Consider the following 13,909-nt stretch of genomic DNA (forward strand, 5'->3'; position numbering starts at 1 on the left):
TTCATCTTAGAGAGAGGCACTAGACAGGGATGCCCAATTTCTCCTCTCCTTTTTGCGCTATATATTGAACCGCTTGCCCAACTAATAAGACAGAGCGAAATCGTAAAAGGTATCAAGGTGGCAGGGATTGAACAGAAAGTGGCGTTATTCGCAGATGATGTTTTGGTCTATCTGAGTGAACCAGAAAAATCATTTATAGGATTGTTTACACTGTTGGATGACTTTGGGAAAATATCAGGTTATAAAATAAATGTAAAGAAAACGCAGGTTATGTCCCTAAATTATACACCATCCAAAAAATTGCAGGGTACATACGATCTTAAGTGGGAAGCTAAATCATTAAAATATTTAGGAATAACCCTGCCGAAGGATCTTTCAACACTGTCACAGGTAAATTATGGGCCATTGATCTCAGAGATAAAAGCAGATATGCCTAGATGGAATCTTATCCCCTTTTTAAGTTTAAATTCAAGGATAAATACTATAAAAATGAATATTCTTCCTCGGTTATTGTATCTTTTCCATACTTTACCGGTGGAGGTGGATGATAATCAATTCAGGGAATGGGACAAATGGATTTCCCGCTTCATTTGGCAAGGAAAGAAACCCAGAATTCGATATAACACCTTACAGTTAGGGAAGGAAGGAAGGAGGTATGGTTCTTCCTTGCCTGAGAAATTATTTTTATGCCTCACAGATAACCCCTCTGTTATATTGGTGCAATAGGGAATATAAGGCTAGATGGAAGGAAATAGAATTTGGATTAGTTGACAGTTTTCCTCTACAGGCCTCAACAGCTGACGAAGGATTGATGGCCCAGTTGGAAAAATTTAAAAACAGTTGGATAAATCTTACATTAAAAGTATGGCAGAAGGTGGTTAATTCATGTGGAATTAATAACATGTTAAAACTCTTTAGATGGTGTGCATATGATACCGAATTCCTTCCCAACAGAGGAGATAAAAGATTTGAGCTATGGATAAAGAAAGGTCTTACAACCTACCTCTCATTTATAGATAAAAGAGTACTACAAAGTTTCCAAATCCTGCAGGACAAACATGGCCGAGAACATAATGACTTTTTTAGGTACCTTCAAATACGAAACTATGTTAACCAGAATTGTAGATATACAGACCTATCAACAGTAGAATTAGAATTTTTCAAGATTCTGAATTCGGCTTGCAGTTCAATACCTAGTAAATCAGTTTCTCGAGTATATAATGCACTCTCCCATGCTAAAAATGTAAATACACTGTATATTAAAGAGAAGTGGGAGAAAGAAGCGGGGTTGGTACTTTCAGAGGAGGCTTGGGGGAAAATCTGCAGTTTTCAATGGTCCTCGACTAATTCTTTGACTTGGAGAGAACATAGTTGGAAAAACATTATAAGATACTTCAAGACCCCATATCAGGAAAAATACAAAGATACAAACGTGACTTGTTGGAGAAGGTGCGGCTCCAAGGAGGAAAATCATTTTCATATTTTCTGGGATTGCCCTAAATTAAGTCTATATTGGGAAGGTATTCATAGAACATTAGTTAAGGTACTTAGGTCCCAGATACCTCTGAACTTTGAGATGCTCTATTTGGGGCATGTATTGTTTCTTGAACAGAAGGAAGATATAAAGTTGCTGCAGGCCCTCTTAGCGGCAAGTAAGAAATCAATCACTAGAAAGTGGCTAAATCCAATACCACCTACATTAGAAGATTGGCACGAAATTATCTTGGAAATATTTAAAATGGAGAAGTTGACTTACTCCCTGAGAATTCAAAAAGAAAAATTTTATCAAATCTGGAATAAATGGATTGAATATATAACCCCAATGCGAGCAGACTTTAGATGACTCTCCTAATGATTTATACTGCTCTTCTCATCAACATAGTAATATTGCTAACGTAAGCACCCCTAGTCTAAATGTCTTTTTTTTTTGTTTTTGTTTTCTTTTGGAAAATAGAGAATTAACACAAGTAAAGGGAAAGATTTGGGAAAGGGATAAAAAATGAAAAAATTAAGTAAATAAGTACATAGGGATTAGATAATTATGTCTGCGGGCAGGAGCAAGCATGAACAAATTAGGATATAAACACCTACAATGGTTGTTACATAGGCTTATATACAACATTTTGGACCAGTGGAAATGGTCCAGAAGAGTCATATGGAAACTATTACTACCATTTTTCTTAACAACTAATACCATTACTTAGCCTAATAGATTAGAATTACCACAGTACATAATTATCTATTTAAGTGTCTAATATCCTTTTATATCATCTCAATGTGTACTTAAGAATGTATAAATAATTATAGAAACATAGAAAATAGGTGCAGGAGTAGGCCATTCGGCCCTTCGAGCCAGCACCGCCATTTATTATGATCATGGCTGATCATCCAACTCAGAACCCCGCCCCAGCCTTCCCTCCATACCCCCTGATCCCCGTAGCCACAAGGGCCATATCTAACTCCCTCTTAAGTATAGCCAATGAACTGGCCTCAACTGTTTCCTGTGGCAGAGAATTCCACAGATTCACCACTGTCTGTGTGAAGAAGTTTTTCCTAATCACAGTCCTAAAAGGCTTCCCCTTTATCCTCAAACTGTGACCCCTTGTTCTGGACTTCCCCAACATCGGGAACAATCTTCCTGCATCTAGCCTGTCCAATCCCTTTAGGATTTTATACGCTTCAATCAGATCCCCCCTCAATCTTCTAAATTCCAACGAGTACAAGCCCAGTTCATCCAGTCTTTCTTCATATGAAACTCCTGCCATCCCAGGAATCAATCTGGTGAACCTTCTCTGTACTCCCTCTATGGCAAGGATGTCTTTCCTCAGATTAGGGGACCAAAACTGCACACAATACTCCAGGTGTGGTCTCACCAAGGCCTTGTACAACTGCAGTAGTACATCCCTGCTCCTGTACTCGAATCCTCTCGCTATAAATGCCAGCATACCATTCGCCTTTTTCACCGCCTGCTGTACCTGCATGCCCACTTTCAATGACACCCAGGTCTCGTTGCACCTCCCCTTTTCCTAATCGGCCACCATTCAGATAATAATATGTTTTCCTATTTTTGCCACCAAAGTAGATAACTTCATATTTTTCCACATTAAATTGCATCTGCCATGAATTTGCCCACTCACCCAACCTATCCAAGTCACTCTGCATCCTCTTAGCATCCTCCTCACAGCTAACACTGCCACTCAGCTTCGTGTCATCCGCAAACTTGGAGCTGCTGCATTTAATTCCCTCATCCAAGTCATTAATATATATTGTAAACAACTGGGGTCCCAGCACTGAGCCTTGCGGTACCCCACTAGTCATCGCCTGCCATTCTGAAAAGGTCCCGTTTATTCCCACTCTTTGCTTCCTGTCTGCTAACCAATTCTCCATCCACATCAATACCTTACCCCCAATACCGTGTGCTTTAAGTTTGCACACTAATCTCCTGTGTGGGACCTTGTCAAAAGCCTTTTGAAAATCCAAATATACCACATCCACTGGTTCTCCCCTATCCACTCTACTAGTTACATCCTCAAAAAATTATATGAGATTCGTCAGACATGATTTTCCTTTCACAAATCCATGCTGACTTTGTCCGATGATTTCACCGCTTTCCAAATGTGCTGTTATCACATCTTTGATAACTGACTCCAGCAGTTTCCCCACCACCGACGTTAGGCTAACCAGTCTATAATTCCCTGGTTTCTCTCTCCCTCCTTTTTTAAAAAGTGGGGTTACATTAGCCACCCTCCAATCCTCAGGAACTAGTCCAGAATCTAACGAGTTTTGAAAAATTATCACTAATGCATCCACTATTTCTTGGGCTACTTCCTTAAGCACTCTAGGATGCAGACCATCTGGCCCTGGGGATTTATCTGCCTTCAATCCCTTCAATTTACCTAACACCACTTCCCTACTAACATGTATTTCGCTCAGTTCCTCCATCTCACTGGACCCTCTGTCCCCTACTATTTCTGGAAGATTATTTATGTCCTCCTTAGTGAAGACAGAACCAAAGTAATTATGCAATTGGTCTGCCATGTCCTTGCTCCCCATAATCAATTCACCTGTTTCTGTCTGTAGGGGACCAACATTTGTCTTTACCAGTCTTTTCCTTTTTACATATCTATAAAAGCTTTTACAGTCAGTTTTTATGTTCCCTGCCAGTTTTCTCTCATAATCTTTTTTCCCCTTCCTAATTAAGCCCTTTGTCCTCCTCTGCTGAACTCTGAATTTCTCCCAGTCCTCAGGTGAGCCACTTTCTCTGGCTAATTTGTATGCTTCTTCTTTGGAATTGATACTATCCCTAATTTCTCTTGTCAGCCACGGGTGCACTACCTTCCTTGATTTATTCTTTTGCCAAACTGGGATGAATATAAAAAAATGGAAAAGGTTATATGTGTGAATAAAGTACATGATATTTGTGAATTCCTTATCCAAATAAAAATAAAATTTTAAAAAAGGAAAAAAAAAAGAAGAAAATGAATAAACAGTTGACATTTCGGGCTGAGACCCTTCTTCAGGACTAAAACATGGGGAAAATGCCAGAATGAAAAGGTGGGGGGGAGGGGAAAGAGGATAGATAAAAGGTGATAGGTGAAGCCAGGTGGGTTGGAAAGATAAAGGGCTAGAGAAGAAGGAATCTGATAGGAGAAAGGGAAGGAGGAGGGGACCCAGGAAGAAGTGATAGGCAGATGAGAAGAGATTACAGACCAGAGTGGGAACAGAAAAAGGGAGGGGGAGTTTTTCTTTATCAGAAGGAGACATCAATGTTCATGACATCAGTTTGGAGGCATTGAGTTGGCGGATTGATGTTTTTCTTTTATGGAAACTTGTACGGCGTATAGCTCTGGGGTTGTGCTCCCAATGGTTTATTTTTCTCGTTTTTTTTCTGTTAGTTGGGTTTTTTTTAGTTAGTATGGGTTCTTTTTCCCAAAAAAATAGATCTAACATTTTATTTTTTCTTCTTATTATTGATAAATTGTTCAGCTTTGTTAATCAGTTATTTGATCATTTAATTCTCATTGTACATATTGACATGTTGACTTGATTACTTTAATGTATTGTTTTGTTGATCTTCAATAATAATTAATAAAAAAGATTTTAAAATGTAATAAGTTTGGAGGCTAACCAGACATAATATAAGGTGTTGCTCTTCCACCAAGTGTGGCATCAATGTGGCACAAGAGGGGGCCATGGACCAACATGTGGGAACGGAAATTGGAACTAAAATGTTTGGCTGCCAGCAAGTTCCACTTTAGCGAGATCGAGTGGAGTAGATGAAGCAGTCCCCCAATTTACAATGTGTCTCACCAATGTAGAGGAGGATGCATTGGGAGCACTGGGCACAATAGATGACCCCAGCAGGTTCACAGGTGAAGTGTTGCCTCACATGGATGGACCGTTTGGGGCCCTGAATGGAGGTGAGGGAGCAGGTGAATGGGCAGGTGTAGCACTTAGGACGCTTGCAAGGGAATCACGGAGGAAATAATCCCTGCAGAAAGCAGAGGGGTGGAAAAGATATGTTTAGTTTTAGGATCTCTTTGGAGATGGCGGAAGTTGCAGAGGATGATGTGTTGAATGCGGAGGCTCGTGTGGTGGTAGGCAAGAACGAGAAACTATCACAGTTAAGGCAGCAGGAAGGCAGTGTGAGGGCGTTTGTTCAGGAAATGGAGGAGATGCAGGTGAGGGCTGCATCAATAGTGGAGGAAGGGAAATCCCGTTTTTGATGGTGGTGGCCATCTCTGATGTCCTGGAAAGGAAAGCCGCATCCTGGGAACAGATGTGGTGGAGACGAAGGAAATGAGAAAAGGGAATAGTATTTTTAAAGGAGATAGGGTAGGGAGAGGTTTAGTCAAGATAACTGTGGGAATTGGTACATTTATAAAAGATGTTCGTTGAGTTTGTCTCCAGAGATGGAGACAGATTGAGAAAGGGGAGGAAGGTGTCAGAAATGGACCGAGTGAATTTAAGGGCAGGGAGGAAGTTAGAGGCAAAGTTGATGAAATTGATGAGCTCAACATGAGTGCATGAAGCAGCACCAATGCAGCCGTCAATGTAGCAGATTTTTAAGTACCTTTTTTTTAAGAGGTTACTAAATCTCAGAGAACAACACGAATTTAAAGGGAGCGCAAGGAAAAGAACAAGATGAGCCAGGAGCTGACCCATTGAGATTGCTAAATAATCAGATAGCAGATCACTGGGGATTGACTGAAAATGAAAAGGAAATGTTTTATGGATGGACCAACTATGTTCCAATTACTAGAGTAAAGTATGCTGCACACAAAGAAATTAGATTAATTTGGGAATACTTACAGCTGCATCAAAGCTTTGTGAGAATTCTTTAAATTCCCCAAGAGTCTCTCCCAGTTCTACATCTGGGTGAATACAGTTCAGTAACACACTGATAATAGCCTGAGTTGCACAGGCATTATTGATAACCTTGAGAGGGAAAACAAAGAGAAAAGTCATCAAACACAGAGACAGAGAAGATTCCTAACATGTCCTTGCATCAAAATCAATCATAGAAAAAAACTATGTCCATAAAGACATTAATATTAAATTGCTTCTAATCTTTGAATTAGAAAGACTAGAAAGTAAAACATGTTTATTAGCTCACTTATTTTTCTAATCAAGGAAATAAATATACAGATTATGTTTTAACTTTTTTTTCTTTTCTAATTCAAAATTCAAAATAAATTAATTACTACAGCATATATACGTCACAATACACTATCATGAGATTCATGTTCTTGTGGGCATTCTCAGTAAATACAAAGAAACGTGTGCAGTTTATCTTGATTCTGTCACAACAGTGACTGACAACTAACCCATATGCAAAAGACAAATTGTGCAAATGCAAAACTAAAGAAAAATATAATAATAATAAATAACTAAGCAATAAGTATTGAAAACACAAATTGTAGAGTCCTTAAAAGTGAGTCCATAGATTGTGGATTCAGTTCAGTGTTGGGATGAGTAAAGGTATTTCCTGTTTTAATATCTTCATGGATATCAACCTATTTAGTTTGCATATTGATTTATTCGCCAAAAGCCCCAATCTTACCTTCTTTATCTAACATTTTTAATTAATCAAGAAAATGCTGGTAACATTCAAGTTAGGCTGCATCTGTAGAAAATGAAATGGAGTTAACAACTCAAGTCAAAGACCCTTCATCAGCAACTTGTCTTCTTTCCTTTGCAGTTCTGATGGAGGGTCTCTGAAATATTTAACCCTCCCTTTCCATAACTGCGGGCTGACCTGTCTTTCCAGCACATTCTGTTTTTAATTCAGATTTACAGCGTCTCCTGCTTTGATCCCTATCAACATATCCTTTCATTCCATTCCTCTCCATTGATTTTAAAATCAAGCTTCACCAGAAATATGGTGCTGAGCATCTTAAACACTCCTTGCAGTTAAATTCTGCAGGTAAGTTTATTTTAATTTATTCACTGTCCAGAGTGCAGATGATACTCAGAAGTGAAAATGTTTTCTCCATGGTGCCACAATCTAATCCTTTCATAATATGAAAACTTCAGCTGGCAAGTACTTCACCACTGCAGATCAAACAAGCCATCTTAAGTCACTAATTCAATAGTCTGATAGTATTTATAATATTTAGTATGCCTATGTAAACAAATATAGTCTATATTCACGTTCAACACTATTGCAATTTCACTATATGGGAATTCATATTATTTTATACAAGGATTCATAGACTTGTAGAACACAGATGGCAGGCACCTGCTCCACTGACTCTGCACCATCTCTTTCAAAGAACAATCTAGTTAGTTCCTTTCCCTGCCTCTTCATTGAATAAATTTATAGAGATATGGAATCTCCAGGTTACACATTGAAAGCATAGTGCAAATATCAAGCATTAGTTGGCTACAAACCTCTTTCTTCATCTTCCCTGATTCTTTTGTCAAATCACCTAAATCTGCACTATTTAAGTATGTACCCATTGGTTAATATTGGAAATAGCTTTGAGTTTTGATTTTAAAACTATGACATTCAAAACTTAAAAACTAAATAAGAAATAAATATAAAAAAAGAGAACATCCTATAGTCTGTTAAAATATCGTTCCATTCTACAGTAATATCTCGATGAGAAGACTTAACTGTTTTATATTCTAATACAGCAAACAATTTGTATCTAGATATTAAGGGGAACGGGGAGGGGAGGGAACATTGACTCAGACCATGAGAGGCCTGCATCGGGCATTTTCATGCCTTACAATGCGCAGATGGGAAGTCTGTGTGAGACACCACTCCTCACACAGACACTAGAGCAATGTGTGATTAAGTGCCTTGCTCAAGGGCACAAACACGCTGCCACAGCTGAGGCTCAAACTAGCAACCCTGAGATAACTAGACGAACGCCTTAACCACTTGGCCACGTGCCCAACACAATATAGATATTAAAAGCTATAAAAGCTACCCATAAACCTATATATATTAACTGAAAATATCAAAATGGTCTTACTTAGAGAAAAAAAAATCTTGTTCAGGAAAAATTTTTCCACTGACAATCATTAAATGAAAATCATTATCTTAACAAAATATTCATATAGTCAGCATTACAGAGGATTCAGAAAAATGATCCATTGATCAGAATACTTTATATAATTCTACACTTGATAGCCTGCCACAAATAGTACAGGTCATTGAAGGACAGGCCTCAGAAATGTCAAATTGTTCACGAAAAATGCTGTTGGTAGTTAATTAATAACTAGTTGCCTAGCAAATAAAAAATTCAGTGGACTTCCTCCAAACCCATAAGTGACAACCACTGATTGTGTATATATATCCACCAATCTGATATTTATTTGCACTATCCTTACGAAGAGAAATGAGTAGGCAAAAATTCTATTATTTTCCTGCTTGCAAAAAGAAACTGAACAGTGCATTACGATACTTGTTCACTTATGTCTTGTCTTTGCCAATCCTTTGGTATCAATGAAGAAGTTTTTGCTTCACTGTTGCGTGATGCTGAGGTGACCAAAGAGGCCAATACAGGAGTAGGAGACTCCCACAGAATAGGCAAGTGCTGGGTGGATAGCTTATAAGACAATTAATAAACATCTACACAAGTTTTCAATCACTAAGGCATTGAAGCTACAGACCTATTGCGAGTAAATAGGATTAGAAGAGTTTAGTATAGGTGGTGTGAAAATGTGAACCAAAGCTACTATCACTTCAAGATGTAAATGGGACATCTGTGTGCTTCCAATAAATGTCCTTGACCTTCTCAACATAATCCACTTCAACTAGTTATGGTCCACCGTTTCCAAGAGTTGGAGGGAAGTAGCATTGCTCCAAGGAGGTTTTGAATCTTTTCCTGTTTACCTGGCACTTCTTTGCATGAGCAAGCTAGGAATTAAGTGTCTCTTAAGGAGTTGGGTGTCAAAACAACCTGGCCTGCCCAATACAGTTCATTGATATATCTAGGGTCATTATCCTGAGGATGTTGACAGGGAGAAGCACTGACAATGTTGTGCTTTTCTTTCCAGTGAAACTGAAGTACTTGGTGGAGCATTATGAGTGTTTTTTTCCCCCAGTACCAGAGATGCCTGCTATCTATGCAAGTCCACACCATAGAGGCATTTTGGAAGGGAAGGATCACTAATGCCCAATACATCACAGGTCTTGTACAAGATCAAAGTTCCTGATGTTTAGACAACCTCAAATGATCAATGGCTGTGCTGGGACACTGAAAGATGTGATGAATTTCACCACTGTTATCTATTTTCATCAAGAAGAGGCTCCCAAGATATAGGAAGCATCCCCTTTTCAAGCACCTCTTCAAGAACCTTTACTGTTCCCAAAGATATGGCATCAAGCCAAATCCTGTTCTATTTTACACATATATTCTGTCACCATCCTAAGTTCACTGATAATCTTCTGATCTACTCGTCAAAGGTTACAGGGAGAAGGCAAGGGAATGGGGTTGAGAGGGATAATAATTGTGGGTGCCACGGTAGCGTAGAGGCTAGTGCAGTGCTATTACAGCTCAGAGCACTGGAGTTCAGAACTCAATCTCCGCATCCTCTGTAAGGAGTCTCTACATTCTCCCCATGGAATGGGTGGGTTTCCTCCAGGTGCTCCAGTTTCCTCCCTTAGTCCAAAGATGTACTGATTAGTAGTTTAATTGGTTATTGTAAATTGTCCCATGATTAAGCTAGGGTTAAATCAGGGGTTGCTAGGTGGCATGTTTCAAAGGGTCAGAAGGGTCTTTTCCATTCTGTATCTCTAAATAAATAAATGAATGAATGAGTAATGGTATGGCAGAGCAGACTCAATGGACTGAATGATCTAATTCTGCTCCTGTGTCTTCTCTTCACACTGGCCATCTTTCCTCTCCACTTTCTGTCGTGACTCAAAATATTATTAATTCCTTTCCCCACAGCAAATGTTGTTTGACCTATTCAGTTACTCCTGCAGATTATTTATTGTTCCTGTTCTATTTCACTTCCTACTATCCTTTTACTTGTAGACAGATCTTGAGTGAAAGCAATCTCTGTCATATTGTTGGCTTTGTCACACTACTTCAGCCCTTTATATCTAGCTATTGTACTTGCTAACAATAGACAAAAATAATTCAGAAGAGCAAAGGTGAAATACATCTTGGTAAATATTTTCTATCAATCCGTATTTTGGAAATTAAAGTATGTGATGAAAATTTTGGTGTAATGAATCAGTGAGCGGAGAAAGCAGCAGTTGAGCTTAGCCTATCCAGTTTTTATTTACAAAGCATGTCCACTTGTCATTAGTCAGTGATACTTGCCATTCTTCTTTACACAAGGCCGATATCATTATTTGTTTACCAATTAATAATTCTAGCTAAACTACTCAAGTGCAGTAAAACTCTGATAATCTACTTCTCTAAAATCTCAATGGTTTGGCTCACCTGGTGACATCACCTGCATTTACTTCAAACTAACCAGAACCCCATTTCCTGCACTTGCTTTAGATTCACTAACTAGGGTTCACTAGGAAACTCATGTAATATTGCATAAGTTTTTTTAGTGAATTTAACTCGTGTTGGATCACAAAATGCAGAGTGTGCCAAATTATCATAGTTTTACCACGTGTTCCAGAATTAATTGAAACGGCCTTAGTCCACCTGCTTGGCAAAGAAGATCTTCTCAAGTCTAGAATCCTGAACAATGGATCCTGCTGGTTCTTCGCCTGGTTGCCACTTGAATAGGAAGATGAGGCCATGAACTGGTCTGAAAAAGAAAGAGAACTACTGAAGCTATTACACAAGACTATGCTCAATATGGCAAGAAATATGTGCACCCTAAATATTTTAGTGCAATTTTATCATACTACCAGCTGCTAGGCAAGCTGTCTGCTTAACAGATCTAGCAACCAACAATGCATATAACATTGCTGCATGTACTTTAAAAGAGTGAATTCTTGTTATCAGATGATCCAGATTTGGAGAATTTACAATGATGAGTAAAAGTCTGTGAATCCTTTGCATTTACTTGGTACTCTGCATCAATTACTCATAAAATGTGGTCTGATCTTCATTCAAGTCACAATAAAAGGCAAACACAATCTGCCTAAACTAATAACACATAAACAATTGTACTTTCCATGTCTTTATTGAACACATCATTTAATCATTCTCAACCCAGGCTAGGAAATGTGAACCCTTGTATTTAATTTAGCAGCAATAATCTCCAGCAAACGTTTGCTGATCCTCCTCGCCTTTGCTGGTTTGCACAAAGGCGAGGAGGATTTTTAGAATATTACCCTAATCAAAACTGTTTCAGTTCATCAGTATTTCTGTAATATCTCACGTAAACAGCTCTCTTCAGGTCGTGCCGCAGCATCTCAATTGAGTTAAGGTCTGTACTCTGACATGGCCATTCCAAAACACAAAACCATTCTGTTGTTGATTTACTCTTGTGTTTCTGATCATTGTCTTGCGTTATCCAACTTCATTAAGCTTCAGGTGACAAACATTCAGCTGACATTCTCCTGTAAAATGTCTTGATACAATTTAGAATTCATTATTCCTTCAACGATTACAAGCTGTCCAGGCAATGAAGCACCATGATGCTCCTTCCACCATGCTCCATAGTTGGGATGAGGCTTTGGTGTTGGTGTGCAGTGCCCATTTTCCTCCAAACATTAACAGTGAGCATTTCTGCCGAAAAGTTCCACATTTGTCACATCTGTTGACAAAACATTGTCTCAGAAGCGTTGTGGAGCATTCAAGTGGTCTTTTGCAAACTTGAAATGTGCAGCAATGTTTTTTTTGGTGAGCAGTGGTTTCCTCTGTGGTGTCCTTCCATGAACACCATTCTTGTTCAGTCTCTTTATTACAGTGGACACATGAACAGAGACTCTAACAAGTTCTAGTGATCTCTGCAAATCTTTCGTTCTTACTCTTGGGTTCTTTTTCACCTCCTTCAGCATTGCACTAAAATTTCATACAATTTTTTTCCCAACAGTGGCTTTCTCTTTGCCACTCTCCCACAATGCCGTGACTGGTGAAGTACCCAGGCAACAGTTGTATGTGCAGTGTCTCCCATCTCAGCCTCTGAAGCTGGTACATCCTCCAGAGTTATCACAGGGTCTCCTGGTAGCCTCCCTCACTAATTTCCTTGTTGCACGGTCACTCAGTTTTTGAGAATGGCCTGCTCCAGGCAGATTTACAAATGAAGGGAGGTGAATACTTTTTATAGGCGCTGTACTTATTGTAAACTATAAGTACAATTGTTTGTGTGTTGTTAGTTTAGGCAGATTGTGTTTGTCTATTATTGTTACTTAGATGAAGATCAAACCACATGTTATGAGTAACTAATGCAGATAATTGAAAGGGTTATGAGTAACTAATGCAGAAAACCAGATAATTGAAAGGTTCACAAACTTTTTCTTGCATGCCTCATATACAATGGATGTCAACTCACAATAAATTTCATTCTTACATTTACTGAGGTTTCAAATATTGGAAATTTATCATGTTACCATACCAGAAAAATACATAGGCCTGAAATTATGATCCATTAACTAAGTAAAATACTAACATGGGAGTTGAGTGATTTAGTTTCAGTTAAATGAATCTCAAATGACAAAAATATGAATAGTAAATTTAAATTATCAGACTGTTGCAAAACACACAAGAAGCATTTATCAACACAACATCACATGCTTAATTGCTAACTTATTCATCATCCTAAGTAGTCACTCTTTCAACCACCAATATATAATGGCTTCAACATGTAGCAGCAAGGAACACTGCAGTTACTCAAGAGTATTGTGAAAGTAGTTCCTAAACCTTTGAACCTTACCACTGAGGAGGTTATGAGATTCAGGTCTGGGGACCACTACTACCTCCAGATTCCCCTTAAAATCAAATACCATTGCTCTTTCAGGGTCAGTCAATCGGTTTTAATCCTGGAACTCCTCACACAACAGCACTAAGAGTATACCTTCACCAGAAAAAAGCAACTGGTTTGAGGTAGTACCCTTCTCTTAAGCAGTTAGAAATTAATAACAAATACTGAACTCGACTGCAGACTTATTCCACAATTTTTTTTAAAAATTGGCTTAGTGATATCCTACAGATCCAAAAGAATGTTCAGGTAACAAACTAATCAATTCGTGTCAATAACACATCTTTACCCGATCAGCAGTGAGCATCATTTTCCATTTTATACAGTAGCTCATCTTTTAAAATTATAGAATGTTTTGACAACTCATCAAGACAGTGTTTTCAAGATCACAATTATTAATTTGGTGGAAAAATTCCTTTTGGAAATCATGTTAAGTAGATGTCCTGTATTTTCTGCTCTTCATAACTGGTAAAATTATTTCATCAAAACACTTGACAGTTTCTATCAAATATCTCTTTAATCTTCAAGCTCCAAGAGAAGCAACTCCTGAATCTTTGAA

At 38.4% G+C, this 13,909-nt stretch overlaps 1 protein-coding gene across 2 annotated transcripts in view; it reads right to left on the minus strand.

Annotated features, from left to right (window-relative positions):
• The window catches only part of uchl5 (ubiquitin carboxyl-terminal hydrolase L5), a 52,491-nt gene that overhangs the window by 24,320 nt on the left and 14,262 nt on the right, over nucleotides 1-13,909 (minus strand). For both annotated transcript variants that reach the window (XM_063063846.1, XM_063063845.1), the window contains exons 3-4: nucleotides 11,124-11,229; nucleotides 6,313-6,438 (exon numbers count right to left, since the gene is read on the minus strand). In XM_063063846.1, coding sequence (XP_062919916.1) covers nucleotides 6,313-6,438; nucleotides 11,124-11,229 — 232 coding nt within the window. The remainder of the gene's footprint in view (nucleotides 1-6,312; nucleotides 6,439-11,123; nucleotides 11,230-13,909) is intronic.

The sequence above is a fragment of the Mobula hypostoma genome, chromosome 12 (genome assembly GCF_963921235.1).
Source record: "Mobula hypostoma chromosome 12, sMobHyp1.1, whole genome shotgun sequence".
In the NCBI taxonomy this organism is placed as follows: Eukaryota; Metazoa; Chordata; class Chondrichthyes; order Myliobatiformes; family Myliobatidae; genus Mobula; species Mobula hypostoma.